Source organism: Bubalus kerabau, chromosome 17 (genome assembly GCF_029407905.1).
Source record: "Bubalus kerabau isolate K-KA32 ecotype Philippines breed swamp buffalo chromosome 17, PCC_UOA_SB_1v2, whole genome shotgun sequence".
Taxonomy (NCBI): domain Eukaryota; kingdom Metazoa; phylum Chordata; class Mammalia; order Artiodactyla; family Bovidae; genus Bubalus; species Bubalus kerabau.
The window spans coordinates 27,444,287-27,462,313 of NC_073640.1; the positions used below are offsets into that span (position 1 = coordinate 27,444,287).

Here is an 18,027-nt window from a genome sequence, read left to right on the forward strand (position 1 = left end):
GCCAGGTGGGGCCCTCATCTGCAAAATGGAGCAGCAGACTTAGACGGTCTTAAACGGAGGAGTTTCAGGCTCTGTAGCCTGGGCGGGCAGAGGGTCAGAGCTGGGCCGGGGCTGGCCTGCTACAGCTGAAGAGTGGCGGCGTGCAGCGCATGGTGGTGTACACACTGCTGCCTGGAGGAAGCCTCTTTCCGGCCTCAGGTTTGGGCCTTTGTTTGTCACCTCCCCAGCCCCCCATCAGACCTGACAACGACCGCTGAGGTTTCTCCAGACCCCAAGGAACTTGGGCAGATACAGACTAGACAGCATCCTTGTTTTCATCTCTTTCAGAATTCTTGTGAACTGCAGGGTAAACAGCGCTGCGCCGTGGAGACGGCATCACAGCATTTCCCTGATTAAAAAGGAGACCGTGTTCAGCGCTCCACTGTGTGACTTGAACGGCAAGATTTCTCTTACCAGAGGAGATCCGATGACATTCTGGAATCTAAGTGTGAAATCTGATTCTGCCTCCCCAAAGAGTACCATATCTCATCTCAGGGCAGGGACGGGGCATTCCAACAAAGCCCCTTGGTGAACCGTCAGAGGCTGGGTAGCAATTCCAGCACCAGCACTGATCTTTAGTCCCGCTTAGGGCACTGGCCAAGGACTGCCGGTTAGGTGCTGTACCTGTCAGGCACTGTCCCAGCGTTTCATGTGCATCACCTCATCTAACCTTAACACCAGAGGAAAGGAGACAGTATTAGAATTATGCCCATCTTACAGACAGAAATACTGAGGAAGCTAAATAGTGTACCCAGGGCCATACAGTTGGTGGTTGAACTGGGATTGGAACACAGTTTATCCAGTACTTCTTGTGTCAGGCACTGTACTAGATGGATAAGACCTATATTCTCCCCATTAGGGAGTTTAAAATTTAGTGGGAGAAATAGGCATGTGCACAAAGAAAAAATGAAAATGAGGGGGTTTTTCAACTTAATAAAGCCTCACACAAGTTCAAAGCTTTATTTCTTTGCTATTGTCCCATTATAATGTGCTTTACATATGCAAGTATACATTGCATATGCACATAAATTTTGTGTGTATTTCTATATACACGTGGGTGTGATCAAATTTATCACAAGGGAGTGTTCATAGACTTTCCCCATCCTCAGCTTGTCCAAATGAACCTCCTAATCCTCTAGTTATCCAGTTTCCCCCAGACTTTGTTCCAGTGTCAGGGTTGAGGCCAGTTCTGCCAGACGAGGTTCTCTGCTTTTGTGATGCAGATGCAGGCCCTGGGCGTGAGGATGGAGGGAGAAGAAGGAGGGGGAAGATCCTCTCAAAAGTTTAGGACAATTTACATGACAATGAGCTGGGGTGAGTAGGGAGAAGGGGGAGGCAGGAGGGAGATGGAGATGCAGAGAGGCGGGGAGGAGGTGGAGGAAGGAGGTGGGGAAAGGGGAGAGAGACCGAGGGAGAAGGAGCAACCAAGAGACAGCTGGAGATGGGGACGGGGACGGAGGGAGAGGGGGAGAGGGAAGAAGAAGGCAGGAGGCAGAGACGGACAAGCGAGACGAAAGAGGACAGGAGGGGAAAGCCTGGCAGGCTTGTGGGGGTGGGTAGAGAGACGGTATCCGGGGCACGTAGGAAGAAAGCAGTTCAAGAGAGCAGGACTGGGACAGACCCGAGGAAGACTGGAAAGGCCCTGTGAGAAGAGCAGTGGGGGCTGTCCTCTGAGTGCCTTTCCGTGTTTTGGGAGAGACTCCGAAGAACAGGGTTTTGAAGCTTTGTGTTGCCTGGCTGTACTGTGCCTCTTTAAATGGGACTCTGCCCTGGACCTGAGCCACATGGATCATAGCTTCCTTGGGTTACAAATATATAAATACGGTTTCTGTGCTGAATGACCTTGGATAAATCACTTTGCCTCTCTGTGCCTCATTTTTTTCTTTTCCACTTCTCACTCCCAACTCACCAGACTCACTTTCTCTTAGGGCCTGGTGGTGTCTGCTTGGAGCCTCTGTCTCTCTTCCTCCCACGGCTCCTTCTCAGGTCGTTCATCACAAATATCCCTTTCAGGTTCAGGGGAACTTTCCCTGGCCACCTAGTGTGAAGTAGCTGCCCCCTTCCACCTCACCCCCAAACCCCTCACAGCTGATACACAGGCAGGATGGGGGCGGGGCGGGGGGGCGAGGGGGGTCCCTGCAAGCAGCTCCTAGACAGCAAATCCACACTAGGCCACTCCCAGGAAACACCTTCTCCAGCTGCCCGGCTCGCTGTGGCCTAAGGTGAAATAAAACAGGAGGAGACGCCCCCGGGGCCTGGAGGACTTCCTGACAAGCCTGAGTGCCGTGGTGCCACCTGCCGGCAGAGGACTGGGCTCCAGCTCCTCCGTGTCCAGGGGACTCTCCAGGGAGTTCTGTTCTCGGTCTCCCTTCTCAGTGGAGCCTTTCCCAACCCTCTACTTGAGGGCTGTCTCCACCACACAAGAAACAGCCACAGAGGCCAAGGGGCCCACAGTGCAGACCTTGCTACTGCTAAGTCACTTCAGTCGTGTCCGACTCTGTGCGATCCCATAGACGGCAGCCCACCAGGCTCCCCCGTCCCTGGGACTCTCCAGGCAAGAACACTGGAATGGGTTGCCATTTCCTTCTCCAATGCATGAAAGTGAAAAGTGAAAGTGAGGGCGCTCAGTCGTGTCCGACCCTCAGAGACCCCATGGACCGCAGCCTTCCAGGCTCCTCCGTCCATGGGATTTTTCAGGCAGGAGTACTGGAGTGGGGTGCCATTGCCTTCTCCCAGTATAGACCTTAACACATCATGTTCCTGGCAATACCCAAGCAACCACCTCTCTACTCAGGATAATAAACTGGGAAAACAAAATCCTCCGGGAACAACAAACGTTTTCCAAAACCAAAGGAGAAAAGCATTTCAAAGTCACGCTGTTTAGGGTTATAATCAGGGCAGGAGGTTTTGAGGAAGGAAGAGTTGCTTGAGAGGTGGGCGTGGCACTGAACACACACACTCTTGGAAGGTCTCGCAGGCTGTGGTGGGTGTGTGTGTTTGTGTAAAGTGTGTGCTATGGACACGTGAGCCTTCTGCACTGTGTCTGTCATCTGGTTAACTGAGATTCAGGCATCAAGCTTTCTTTGGCCAAAAGGCAGACAGAGAGTCCAAAGGCCTGTGCCATGTCTGAAGATCAGACCGGGCATTTCCTGCTTTAACGCCCACCCGAGTTGACAAAATTGAGTTAATACTTGCAAAGTGCTTATGACACAGTGCCTGGCCTCTAGTAGGTGCTCAGTACAAGAGAGCTATTGGTGTTACTGTTGTGACCATTATTATTAAAATGAATGAAGTCCTGTAAGCTGTCTGGCTACTGATAACCTGTCTTGGCTACATCTGATGATCTGAGCTGCTCTTTGCTGACTGGTCTTCCAGCTCTACTATCCTGGAGAAGGAAATGGCAACCTACTCCAGCATTCATGCCTGGAGAATCGCATGGACAGAGGAGCCTGGCAGGCTACAGTTCATGGGGTCCTAAGAGTTGGACACAAACGAGTGACCCTTACACACATATCTCCAGCAAGGCCTGGCACACTGTATCCTCAGTGAATTCTTAGTGCAAATAGAACTGAAGAGCTCGCAGTGTCCCTCATTCCACGGCCCTGGCTCTGTGACCAAAACCAAAGCCCATCCCCAGGGAGAAGGGTTTCCTCCCTGAGGGACAGCGCCTGGCTTCCCTGCCCCAGGCTGGTCTGGACACCCTCAGTCACTCAATTTCCCCTCCTCCGGGGGGAGGCGATGCCTGAGCTGGGATGACTGTCGCAGAGAATTAGGATTTTGTGCATAAAATATTGTATTTTACATTTAAAGCTATCTGTCACAGATGATTTATCATACCCAGTGAAGGTGAGGATGGTTTTCCTCTGTGAGGGAGGTGATTTTTTGGCAAAGAAAGGATATATACACAGTGCACAACCAAACTACACGGGAATCGGAGCTTAACGCTCTCTATCCAGAGGCTTCAACGAGGGGCCCAGGCACTTGGTGGCCTCCACCTGCTCCCCACCTCACACTCCAGGTCACAGGGAGAGGATGGTTGGGATTCAGAGTGCCAGGAGGAGGCAAAGAGCCACTCCTGGAGAGAATTTTCCAAGGCTGTTTTCCCTTGCCCCTTTTATTTGCCTTAAGGCAATGGCACCCCACTCCAGTACTCTTGCCTGGAAAATCCCATAGATGGAGGAGCCTGGAAGGCTGCAGTCCATGGGGTCGCTGAGGGTTGGACACGACTGAGCGACTTCACTTTCACTTTTCACTTTCATGCATTGGAGAAGGAAATGGCAACCCACTCCAGTGTTCTTGCCTGGAGAATCCCAGGGACGGGGGAGCCTGGTGGGCTGCCATCTATGGGGTTGCACAGAGTCGGACACGACTGAAGTGACTCAGCAGCAGTATAGCTGTGTAAGGTTCAGTGAACACAGACATTTGCAAATAAGAGTTTTTATGACTTATTCCATTCACCACCTACCAGAAGCCTGGAAACTCAACTAAAAACTGTCCCTGTTCTAGGATGTCAACTTCCTGAAGAAAGGAGAGTGCGCCTGGTCCTCAGACTCACCTCGGAGGGGCAGAAAACACAGCCCCCTGGTGCAAAGGAGGAAGAGAGTGGATTCGAACGGCTGCCCCCACCACCGGCAAGGAAAGGAAAGCTCCCCTAAGGAGGGGAGATGGTGGCCAGGTAGGGCTTGTAGTGCCTAAAAAATACGTTTTTCTGTTCAAGTGAGTTGCCCAAGGGCATGTACTTGGACAATGTTGTGAGGGCCACGATTTAGGGCAGTGTCACCAACCCTTTCTCATCTACACAATAAACCCTGGAATTCTGGGTCTGTCACCTCCGTCGGCGATCGTGCTATGGCGGTTTGCCCACCACCGGAGCCCCCTGTTAGGCTGCACCGGCCAGGTGGACAGGTGCCCTGGCTGGTGACACAGCAGTCTCGTCCTGTCCCCATACGGCAGCCCGGCCTCAGAGAGAGGACACGGCGGGGAGCAGGGACAGGCCGTCTCCTCCCCGCGCCCACGGGCGCAGTGGCCTACCTTTCGCTCCTTGTCACCGTACTCGATGCCCAGAGTGTCCATGGCCCGGACGATGGCTGCCAGGGACTGGATGGTGTTGCTGTAGACCACGGGCTTGTACTGCTTCACGTCTTCACCAGAGAAGCCGTCTTCGTGGATGATCCTAGAGAGAAACCACACACAGCACACATGATGAGCGTGCTGGCCTCACCCGGCAACGAGCGCGTTGGACGTGGGAGCCCTCCCCTCCCCTCTCGTCTTCCCTTCTCCCCCCCAGGCTGGCTCAGCTGGCTGAGGGCCTGGTCCAACCTGGATGCTGAGTTACTGAGCTGCTGTGGTCACACCACAATATCTGAAGGGAAAATCTACCTGAATTACCAAAAATTAATTTGAAAAACAGAATTGTGGAAAAAAAGAAATGCAGTCTCTTTATATTCCCTACATACCGTGGAAGCAAGATCAGTCAAGGGGTTGATAACACTTGAAAGCACTCAGAATACACATTGAGCACTCAATATATGCTTGTCATGAATATTTTACTATTTATTTTTGGCTGCTCTAGGTCTGTGGTGCTGTGTGTGGGCTTTCCCTGGTCGCAGCGAGTGGCGGCTACTCTCCAGTTGCGATGCGCGGCTTCTCTTGTTGTGGGGTCAGGCCTCCAGGGTGCGGGCTTAGTAGCTGTGGCACACGGGCTTGGCTGCCCCGAGGCGTATGGAATCTTCCCAGGCCAGGGATTGAACCCCTGTCCCCTGTATCAGCAGGCAGATTTCTCAACCACTAAGCCACCACGGAAGTCCTGCCACTAGTATTTTTAAGCAAAGCTCAGGGTTTTAGCTTAAATATCCACTCAGGAGCATACTGTTGAAGACCCCTGAAAGAAGCCTGCAGATGAAGAACACATTTTTCTCTCACAGCAAACTTCCACTGCTTTTAACGAAGGTAAGGTCACTCACTTCAAACGAACCACCTTCATCTTTGACAACAGGAGAGCCAGCAGAAGGAGGGGCCTGTTCTCCACCCTCGGTTGGGATGTGAGCACTGTGTCGCCCTTGTTCTGGTGGCTCTGAACCCAACACGGAAGACACAGAAGTGACACTGCAGCTCCTGGATGCCACGCGACACTCAGCGCCCTTCTGCGCTCAGGCTCGGCTGGGGACAAGGGTGAGGCCAGACATTCCCTGAGGCTCCTGTGTCCTGCAGATGGTGCCCGTTGCTGACAAGGGCCCAGGGGCCAGAGAAAACTAGAAAGGGGGTAAAACTGAGACTCTGCAAGAATCTGCTCACGGTTGAGGTAATTAAGAAAAGACAAATGGATTTTAAGACTAACACCCAACATTAGGGGCTTCCCAGGCGACACAGTGGCAAAGAATCCACCTGCCAATGCAGGAAATGCAAGAGACGTGGGTTTGATCCCTGAGTTGGGAGGATCCCCTGGAGAAGGGAATGGCAACCCACTCCAATATTCTTGCCAGGAGAATCCCATGGACAGAGGAGCCCGGCGGACTACAGTCCATGGGGTCATGAAGAGTTGGACACAATTGAGCACGCACGCACACATACACACACACACACATCCAACATTAGTCATCTGCCAGTAAACTGCAAACTCTCCTGTGGTCACGTTTTTTAGTCCAAGACTAAAGACCACCTGCGATGTGTACATCCACCTGCGTAAAAGTTCAGACTCCCTTACTACCTCTGCAGCCCTCCTCCAGCCTTTTGTGTCCTTCGGTACTGGAGAACACTGCTAATGAGTCTCTCTCTATAAACAGTTTTACTGAGATAGAGTTCACAAACCATATAATCTACCCGTGGAAAACATGAGATTCAACATTCCTTAGTATATTCACAAGGTTGGGCAGTGATCTCTAAGTCTAATTTCAGAATGTTTTTGCCCTCCCCAAGAGAAATCCTGTTCCCATTAGCAGTCACTCCATCTCCCACCCCCAGCAGGAAGCAACCACTCATCTGATCTGCTTTATGTTTTTACAAATTTGTCTGCTCTAGACATTTCACATATATGCAATCAGACGAAGTGTCGTCTTTTGTGACTAGTTTCCTTCACTTGGCGTGTTCATCTGTGTTCATCCGTGCTGAAGCATCCATTAGTACTCCCTTTCTTTTTATTGTCAAACCAGATTTCATATACAGATATACCATGTTTTACTTATCCCCAAGTCAGCTGATGGATATTAACAGTTTCTATTATAAAATGTGACTTGGTGCTGGGTTGAGTCTTTATCCTGAGCTTCTCTAAGAAGCAGATCAAAATGACCCCACTGCCTTTTCACTGTCTTTTATTAGCCCTAAATCCGGCTTTGTACAAGTTTCTCGAGCGTGCATCCAGTCTGCATCATGGATGTGTACTACCTTAGAGGGAATCTCAAAGGGAATTGTTAGTTCCCACTGTAAACAGCTAGAGATCTGGACAAAATACGTGAAACAAGGGCTTTCAGACACTGGAGAATAAGCAGCGCAGGACTTGTGATCTGGGACGGAAGGGAAGCGAGCGTGGCGAGTCCTGTGAGGGATGAGTCCTGTGATCGCTTTGGCTTTCTGCCTGGAGGCATCCGCCAGACCTCAGCGCGGGGAGGGAGGACCCGCACACAGCACAGCCGCCTTCCTGAGTGCATGGGGTAAAGGGAAAAGTTCTGGAAGGCTGAGGTGCAGGGTACCTGAGAGGAAAGAGAGGAGAGGAGAGGGACAGCGAGACAGAGAGCTCCACGTATCTGACTGGGGGTCTTTCTGAGGCTTTGGCTGAATTGAGTGAGACTCTACAAACTCGAGAAGAAACATGCGTCAGGGAGCTTCTAAGATAGATCCGTCCTAAAGCTCACCCAAGGCTGAGCGTGGTGCAAGTCCCCACTAGTCAGAATGGAGAGTTAGACACCTAGGGCATTTGGCAGAGACCCCAGAAGGCTCACTCCTCGGTAGTAAGGGCTACTTTTAGACCTGCCCTGACAGAACTTAAAAATGAGCCTCAAAGAAAAACCCGAATTGACCCACAAGTCAATAACTGAGTGACAGAATAAAATCTAACACTCTTTAAATGAGGACGGTGAAATCCAGACCCTTAACAATCTAATATTCATAGTATCCAGCATCCAATAAAAACATTTCTGGATATGCAAAGGGGGAGGAAAGTGTGATCCATAACCAGGAGACAAATTAGTCAACAGAAGCAAACTTAGAAGTGTCAGAGATGATGGCATTAACAAACAAGACCTCAAAAACAGCTATCTTGGGATGATTTGGGAGAATGGCATTGAAATATGTATAATATCATATATGAAACGAGTTGCCAGTCCAGATTCAATGCACGGTACTGGATGCTTGGGGCTGGTGCACTGGGACGACCCAGAGGGATAGTATGGGGAGGGAGGAGGGAGGAGGGTTCAGGATGGGGAACACATGTATGCCTGTGGCGGATTCATTTCGATATATGGCAGAACCAATACAATATTGTAAAGTTTAAAAATAAAATAAAATTAAAAAAAATATTCTCAAGAAACTAAAGGAAAACATGAACAAAATGAGTAGAGAAATAGAAGATATAAAAAAGAATAAAACAGAGTATCTGGAGATGAAAATGCAATATCTGAAATAAAAATTTCACTGAAGGGGACTAACAGCAGATGAGACACCCCAAAGAATAGTGAACTTGAAGACACAGCAATAGAAACCATCTAAACTGAAGCAGAGAGAGGAAGAAGGCTGAAAGATGTATTGTGACATACATAGGATAACATGTAGAAGCAAAATCTATGCAATGATAGCACAAAGGATGGGAGGGGTAAAATGGAAATATACTCCTGAACAATTCTTATATCATACAAGAAGCAGCGTCATATTGCTTCTCTCGTGGCTTAGTGGTAAAGAATCTGTATGCCAATGTCTGTCAATGCAGGAGGCACAGGTTCAATCCCTGGGTCGGAAAGATCTTTGGGGAAGGAAATGGCAACCCATTCCAGCATTCTTGCCTGGGAAATCCCATGGACAGAGGGGCCTGGCGGGCTGCACACAGTCCCTGGGGTCACAAAGAGTCGAACGTGACTTAGTGACTAAACAACAACAACAAAGCATAGTGTTACTTGAAAGGAAAGCCTGATACGATACACACTGTAAACTCTAGAGCCATCACTCAAAAGCCTTCATGGCCGACTCTCCTCAGAGGGTGGGAAATCTGGGTGCTCCGAGAGGTGCAGCCTGGATTTGCTGGTTCCCATGACATACTCTCGCGAGAAGCTGGCACCATGAGTTTCTCACGCTTTGCTTTGGACCAGTCAGCCTTGCTACTCTCCTGGGAATGCCCTCTAGCCCCTTGGCCGCCTACAGGATTTCCTTCCACCAGGGTTGTTTTTTCACACCTGTTAGTATTAACCTTTACACCACCTGAAAAGGAAGGGAGGGTAGACTTTTATTCTATCCATCTGTATTGAGACTGAGTAAGACTGAGTAACTGGCCTAACGGCTGTCAGCAAAAACAGTAAGAGCCAAATGTAGGGACAGAACCCGGGTCTCTAACCACCGGGGTGGACTAGACCAAATACTGCATGGAAGGCCGCACAGGTGCCTGGGGTGGCCCAAAATAAGAAAGCTTCATTTAGGGCTTACAAAAATGATGCAATTTGGGCAAAAACTGCTCACATCATGATTACTGGTTGCATAACTTGTTCACGCTGGCTTATATTAGCTTAAAATTGGGCTTCTTGCTTCAGGGTAGAATTTTATACCTTCCGTTCCCACTGACTCAACCCTAGAAAAGCTGCACCATGCATAACAACACCGAAAGTAAGTAATATTCATAATGCTACTATTCAGAGAAAAACGCTGCACTTTTTTAGTAAAAGTCCTTCAGTATTTCTTTCATGCCACATTCTTCTCCCCCAACTCTGCCTCAGCATTGATTTGAATCATTTATCCTTAAAAGTATCACTTAAGGCCCCTTTATTTTCTATTTCCCGTCTCATTCCGGGGAGAAAAGAATAAAGCAGTGGTCAGATCTGAGGAGTCAGAAAAATGTGGGTGATGCCAACTCCATCACTCAAGAGCTGTGTGTTGCTAGGAAAGGATTTAACTCCTCAGGCTTTGGTTTCTTCAACTGCAAGAAGTCATTGTGAGAAATAAATGTAAAGTGCCTATTGTATACTAGGGCTTCCCTCATAGCTCAGTTGGTAAAGGATCCGCCTGCAATGCAGGAGAGACCCCAGTTTGGTTCCTGGTTCGGGAAAATCCCCTGGAGAAGGGATAGACTACCCACTCCAGTGTTCTTGGGCTTCCCTTGTGGCTCAGCAGGTAAAGAATCTGCCTGCAAGGCAGGAGACCTGAGTTTGATCCCTGGGTTGGGAAGATCCTCTGGAGAAGGGAAAGGCTACCCACTCCAGTATTCTGGCCTGGAGAATTCCATGGACTATACAGTTCATGGGGTCGCAGAGAGTTGGACATGACTGAGCGAGTTTCACCTCACTTCACTGCATAGTAAGTATATAATATATGGTGGGCTTCTCTGGTGGCTCAGCAGGAAAGAATCCACCTGCCAATGCAGGAGATGCAGGTTTGACCCCTGGTTTGAGAAGATCTCCTGGAGAAGGAAATGGCAACCCACTCTAGTATTCTTACCTGGGATCCATGGACAGAGGGGCCTGGTGGGCTATAATGGGGTCACAAAGAGTCGGGCACAGCTTAGCAACAACAAACAACAACAATAATATATAGTAGCTATTAGTAGTGATACCTTCATTCTAAAGTCAAAGTCCCTTAAGGAGCATTTCCTTCACTGGTGGTATAAGAGAAGCAGGACCACAACAGCCACTGATGTTTAAGGGTTTACTCTCCGTGACAAGTGCTTTGCATGTACTATCACATCTAATCTTCAAAACAATCCTAGGAGATTATTTTTATCTCCTCTCAACAGAGAAAGGAAACCAAGGCTCAGGGAGGTTAACCCAGTTACCCAAGGTCACACAGCTGGTAAGGGTGACAGTGGCATTTGAGGCCGTGCTTGTGCCCACCAAGTGGATGCTGAGATGCAGGACTGCTTCTTCTGCTAGGATTCCTATATCCAGGTTCCCTGAGAACCCAGAGATTTCACACACAAAGTTAGCATCAAAACACCTCCTATATCTGTCCAAGGAGTGTGGGGCAAGGAAGGGAGGATAGGAGGCACAGGGGTTGGAGAGGTAGCCTGGGGGAGTCGGGTTTCCTGTGGCAGCCCAAGTCTAGCCCTGGAAGAGATGAGGATGGGATCTGGAAAGCAGGAATGAGTCTGCATGGGGCACCTTAGTAACAGTCAGTGGCAGCTCCAGCATCTCACACTGCAGCAGCCTCAGACAAACTGAGGTCCATCTGCACCGCTGAGTGACAGAGGCACAGAATCAAGCCCCAGAGAGAGCAGCTGAGTCACTGGATCCAGCTGTTCCTGAAGCTTGCCCTGTCCTGACACTTTTGAGTGACACGAGCTCTTTGACTCCCTCTTATTTTTGCATAAACTCATTTGATTTGGGTTTCTGTCACTTACAACCAACACAGTCATGACCAAAACATGTTTCACACTTTGGGAGGCCATCTCCTAGTACACTTGTTTATTAACTTTCTGTCCATACCAGCAGCCTGTCCGTCGGTCCTGGGAGGTCAGGTACCACATCCCCTCCATCTCAGTTCCCGCTCTCCTTATCAGCTGACACAGGGTAGGCTCTGAATAGACTGACACAGGGTGGTTCTCTCAACTCAGAGAACGTGGGATATAACTCCACAAGCAAGATTACACTGGGGCACAAGATCTGCCCCAAGGAGCTTGCTAAAAAAGACAGGTAGGGGTGTGTGTGTGTGTGTGTGGTGGGGTGGAGTGGGAACCCACTGGATTCCTTACATCTGCAGAGCTAGCATCACAAAGGTGGACCAGGCTAGATGCCACATTGGTGCCCACTCCATACTAGGTCATCTCTTGTACACTTGTACTAGGAATCAGGGACTCTGAGGGGTTTTCCAAGCTGCCAGAGCAGAAGAAACCTAGGAGCAAGCAAGGCTAACTCTGCAGCCCTGAGTGTCCAACTCTGGACGGGAGCCGCTGGCAGGACTCTGGAAACCTGGCAATGCAACCGAGGGAAGAGAACCCACGTGGAGACGGGGAGAGCGCGGGAGGGCAGCAGTGAGCTCACGTGAGGTTTCTGGGAAGAGACGACCAGGGAGGGTCCCCCAGCCTCCCCTACCCTGCTCCTCTCTCTGCTGTCTTGGGGACCCTCAGGGGGCCTGGGCTGGGGCTCCCTTTGCTCTCTGCTTCCCCTTCTCCACACAGGACTGCACTCCGCAGCACTGAGGCTCCCCAGGCACCACGGCCTTATATGGTCACAGAATCACAGGCTTGGGAGCTGGAAGGGACCCTGGAAGATCATCTGGCCCGGCAGCCATCCCCCCTCTCTGAATCACAGATGCCTCTGACACTGTGACAAATGCACCAAGACACACACACACACCCCTCCACCCAACTTCTGGAGGTTCAGACTCACAGACTTAGCTGCTGGAACACGATTTTTCACTCCATTTCCACGGTGGATTAAATGCCCCTTCTCTGCCTCCTTTTCTCAGCACCCTTTCCCCTGCATCGGGACTGTCACTCCATCCTCCACGATAATCCCCTTAAGAGTTCAGACGAAGGGGGTGCTTTTGGAGCCAGACTCGAGCTGTGTGACCGGGCAATTTCCTTCACTGCCTGGTGCTTCAGTTTCCTTAACTTTCCATGGAGAGGGGCTTGGTAATCAATAGTAACTATCCTCGCTGGGTCGTGGTATGTAGAGAAGAGGGCCCGGCACAGGAAGCAGTCAGTGCAGCTGTTACTAGGACTGTTATCATTGTATTTGGTGAGTGGGACTGAGGGAGAAAGGACAGGGTGTCCTGTGTTTGTCTTCCTGAGGACAGAAAGTGACCAGGGGCTGCAGGGCAGCAGGGAGGTCGGACACTATGAGAGAACCCCTGCCCCCTGGCAGAAGGAAGCCTGGGCAGGGGGGGAGGGGGCCCTGACCAGACCGGAGCAGAGAATCTGCTCACTCACCTACTGAACATCAAAGGGGCAGCAGTGAAGTGAAAGGCTGAGCTTCCTGAATAGGGACTGCTTCATGAGGTGACAGAAGGTGCTTCTGATCATAAGCGGGCTGCCTGGGTTAGACTTGGTGCTCAGAGCTTCACTGCTGTGACTGCTGAGGGTTTCCCTTTGTCAGGGAGACCTGATGTGTAACAGGGCTCTGGCCCTGGAGCCACCGCCCTCCACAGTGAAGGGGGGAAGTGACCACCCTGGCTCCAGAGAATGCAGCTTTAAGCAAACAGTCAGCAGTGAGATACTAGTGAGTTAATGAACCACATACCAGCAATTAGGGGCTTCAAAGAACCCACCGGAGTAGTGGATCTGAACAAGACTATAAGATGAAAACACCAGGTATAGCCCAAAGTGTGCCCTGCACAGCCATTTGTGTAAAGCTAGATTCGTGTGTGATAATGTTGGTAAGAGAAGGGAGAAGGCGGGGGAGAAAAAAGATGACACAGGAGGATGCTTAACATGGTTATCACCAAGATCACTTTTGATTTTTTTTTTTTTTTTACTTTCTTCTGTTTTGTTTCATTAAAAATGTGTGTTTGTTATTTGAAAGAACAACAAATCATGTTCAGTGGGAGACAGACACTATTTAACAGTGTTTAACAGAAGAGAAGAATCGAGTAACAAGGGGTAGTCATCAATCATTAGGAATTTCCTGACGTGTTTCACTTGGGTTCAGCCTGCTCCCTGCCTGCCTAGGACTTCTGTTCCAGGCCAAGTGAGAAAGCTGGTGCTGAGAACATGAGAGTTAACAGTAACAAGTGGCATTTGCCAAGGGCCAACTGAAGGGTTGAAATTCTACAAGATGGCAGAGTAGATGGTTCAAACAAACCTTGTCTGCACCAGGACCCAGAGAACACACAGAGACTGAGCCAGAACTGTGTTTGAGTGTCTCCTGTGGAGGTACAGGCCAGCCATGGACTGCTGCAGGGGCAGGGGCTCTGGGTGCAGTAGACCTGGGTATGGCATAAGCCCTCTTGGAGAGGTCGCCATTAACCCCACCATAGAGCCGCCAGAACTTACAAAGGGCTGGGGAAACAGACTCTTGGAGGGCACAAACAAAAGTCTGTGCACACCAGGACCCAAGAGAAAGGAGCAGTAACACCACAAGAGACTAACCCAGACTTGGCCGTGAGTGTCCAGGAGTCTTTGGCGGAGGTGTGGGTTGGTGGTGGCCTGCTACAGGCAGGGGGCACTGAGTGCAGCAGTGCATGCATGGAACCTTTCGAAGGTCACCAATATCTTCATTACCTCCACCATAGTTTACTGCTGCTGCTAAGTCACTTCAGTCATGTCCGACTCTGTGCGACCCCATAGACGGCAGCCCACCAGGCTCCCCCGTCCCTGGGATTCTCCAGGCAAGAACACTGGAGTGGGTTGCTATTTCCTTCTCCAATGCATGAAAGTGAAAAGTGAAAGTGAAGTCGCTCAGCTGTGTCCGACTCTTAGCAACCCCATGGACTGCAGCCTACCAGGCTCCTCCGCCCATGGGATTTTCCAGGCAAGAGTACTGGAGTGGGGTGCCATTGCCTTCTCCACCATAGTTTGGCCTCAGGTCAAACAACAGGGAGGGAACACTGCCCCACCCATCAACAGAAAATTGGATTAGAGATTTACTGAGCATGGCCCTGCCCAGCAGAACAAGACCCAGTTTCCCCCTCAGTTGGTCTCTCCCATCAGGAAGCTTCCATAAGTCTCTTATCTTTATCCATCAGAGAGCAGACAGAATGAAAACCACAATCACAGAAAACTAACCAATCTGATCACATGGACCACAGGCTTGTCTAACTCAATGAAACTATGAGCCATAACGTGTAGGGCCACCCAAGATGGATGGGTCATGGTGGAGAGTTCTGACAAAACATGGTCCACTGGAGAAGGGAATGGCAAACCACTTCAGTATTCTTGCCTTGAGAACTCCATGAACAGTATGAAAAGGTAAAAAGATAGGACACTGCAAGATGAATTCCCCAGGTCAGTAGGTGCCCAATATGCTACTGGAGACCGGTGGAGAAATAACTCCAGAAAGAATGAAGAGACAGAGCCAAAGCAAAAAACAACACCCATCTGTGGATGTGACTGGTGATGGAAGTAAAGTCTGATGCTGTAAAGAGCAATATTGCATAGCAATCTGGAATGTTAGGTCCATGAATCAAGGCAAATTGGAAGTGGTCAAACAGGAGACGGCAAGAGTGATCATCGACATTTTAGGATGGACTGGAATGGGTGAATTTAACTCAGATGACCACTATATCTACTACTGTGGGCAGGAATCCCTTTGAAGAAATGGAGTAGCTGTCATAGTCAAAAAAAGAGTCCGAAATGCAGTACCTGGATGCAATCTCAAAAATGACAGAATGATCTCTATTCATTTCCAAGGCAAACCATTCAATATCACGGTAATCCAAGTTTATCCCCCGACCAGTAATGCTGAAGAAGCTGAAGTCGAACAGTTCTGTGAAGACCTACAAGACCTTCTGGAACTAACACCCAAAAAAGATGTCCTTTTCATCATAGGGGACTGGAATGCAAAAGTGGGAAGTCAAGAGATACCTGGAGTAACAGGCAAATTTGGCCTTGGAGTACAAAATGAAGCAGGGCAAAGGCTAATAGAGTTTTGCCAAGAGAACGCACTGGTCACAGCAAGCACCCTCTTTCAACAACACAAGAGAAAACTCTACACATGGACATCACCAGATGGTCAATACTGAAATCAGATTATATTCTTTGCAGCTAAAGATGGAGAAGCTCGATACAGTCAGCAAAAACAAGACTGGGAGCTGACTGTGGCTCACATCATGAACTCCTTACTGCCAAATTCAGACTTAAGCTGAAGAAAGTTGGGAACACCACCAGACCATTTAGGTATGACCTAAATCAAATCCCTTACAATTATACAGTGGAAGTGACAAATAGATTCAAGGGGTTAGATCTGATAGAGTGCCTGAAGAACTATGGACGGAGGTTCATGACATTGTACAGGAGACAGGGATCAAGATCATCCCCTAGAAAAAGAAATGCAAAAAGGCAAAATGGTTATCTGAGGAGGCCTTACAAATAGCTGAGAAAAGAAGAGAAGTGAAAGGCAAAAGAGAAAAGGAAAGATATAGCCATTTGAATGCAGAGTTCCAAAGAACAGCAGAGAGAGATAAGAAAGCCTTCCTGAGTGATCAATGCAAACAAATAGAGGAAACAATAGGATGGGAAAGACTAGAGATCTCTTCAAGAAAATCAGAGACACCAAGGGAACATTGCATGCAAAGATGGGCACAATAAAAGACAGAAATGGTACGGACCTAACAAAAGCAGAAGATATTAAGAAGAGGTGGCAAGAATACACAGAAGAACTAAACAAAAAAGATCTTCATGACCCAGATAACCACAAGGGTGTGATCACTCACCTAGAGTCAGACATCCTGGAATGCAAAGTCAAGTGGGCCTTAGGAAGCATCACTATGAACAAAGCTAGTGGTGGTGATGGAATTCCAGTTGAGCTGTTTCAAATCCTAAAAGATGATGCTGTGAAAGTGCTGCACTCAATATGCCAGCAAATTTGGAAAACTCAGCAGTGGCCACAGGACTGGAAAAGGTCAGTTTTCATTCCAATCCCAAAGAAAGGCAATGCCAAAGAATGTTCACTTTGGCACAATTGTACTCATCTCACACGCTAGCAAAGTAACACTCAAAGTTCTCCAAGCCAGTCTTCAACAGTATGTGAACCATGAACTTTCAGATGTTCAAGCTGGATTTAGAAAAGGCAGGGGAACCAGAGATCAAATTGCCAACATCCACTGGATCATCGAAAAAGCAAGAGTTCCAGAAAAACATCTATTTCCGCTTTATTGACTATGCCAAAGCCTTTGACTGTGTGGATCACAACAAACTGGAAAATTCTTAAAGAGATGGGAATACCAGACCATCTGACCTGCCTGAGAAAACTGTATGCAGGTCAAGAAGCAACAGTTAGAACTGGACATGGAACAGCAGACTGGTTCCAGATCGGGAAAAGAGTACATCAAGGCTGTATATTGTCACCCTGCTTTTTTAACTTATATGCAGAGTACAGCATGAGAAATGCTGGGTTGGATGAAGCAAAGGCTGAAATCAAGATTGCCAGGAGAAATACCAATAACCTCAGATATATAGATGATACCACATTTATGGCAAAAAGCAAAGAAGAACTAAAGAGCCTCTGGATAAAAGTGAAAGAGGAGAGTGAAAAAGTTGGCTTAAAGCTCAACATTCAGAAAACTAAGATCATGGCATCCAGTCCCATCACTTCATGGCAAATAGTTGGGGAAACGATGGAAACAGTGAGAGACTTTATTTGGGGGAGCTTCAAAATAACTGCAGATGGTGACTGCAGCCATGAAATTAAAAGACACTTGTTCCTTGGAAGAAAAGCTATGACCAACCTAGACAGCATATTAAAAACCAGAGACATTACTTTGCCAACAAAGGTCCATCTAGTCAAAGCTATGGTTTTTCCAGTAGTCATGTACGGATGTGAGAATTGGACTACAAAGAAAGCTGAGCACCGAAGAATTGATGCTTTTGAACTGTGGTGTTGGAGAAGACTCTTGAGAATCCCTTGAACTGCAAGGAGATCCAACCAGTCCATCCTAAAGGAAATCAGTCCTGAATATTCATTGGAAGGACTGATGCTGAACCTAAAACTCCAATCCTTTGGCCACCTGATGAAGAACTGACTCACTGGAAAAGACCCTGATGCTGGGAAGGACTGAAGGTGGGAGAAGGGGATGACAGAAGCTGAGATAGTTGGATGGCATCACCGACTTGATGGACGTGAGTTTCAGCAAGCTCTGGGAGTTGGTGATGGACAGGGAAGCCTGGTGTGCTGCAGTCCATGGAGTCGCAAAGAGTTGGACACG

The 18,027-nt window shown here is 48.9% G+C and overlaps 1 protein-coding gene across 4 annotated transcripts in view; it reads right to left on the reverse strand.

Moving 5' to 3' along the window:
- The window catches only part of GNAO1 (G protein subunit alpha o1), a 180,294-nt gene that overhangs the window by 76,474 nt on the left and 85,793 nt on the right, over nucleotides 1–18,027 (reverse strand). For all 4 annotated transcript variants that reach the window (XR_008703762.1, XM_055551320.1, XM_055551319.1 and 1 more), the window contains exon 3: nucleotides 5,071–5,212. Coding sequence is in view for 3 of the 4 variants with exons in the window: in XM_055551320.1 (XP_055407295.1) it covers nucleotides 5,071–5,212 (142 nt within the window). In the remaining variant the exon portion in view is untranslated. The remainder of the gene's footprint in view (nucleotides 1–5,070; nucleotides 5,213–18,027) is intronic.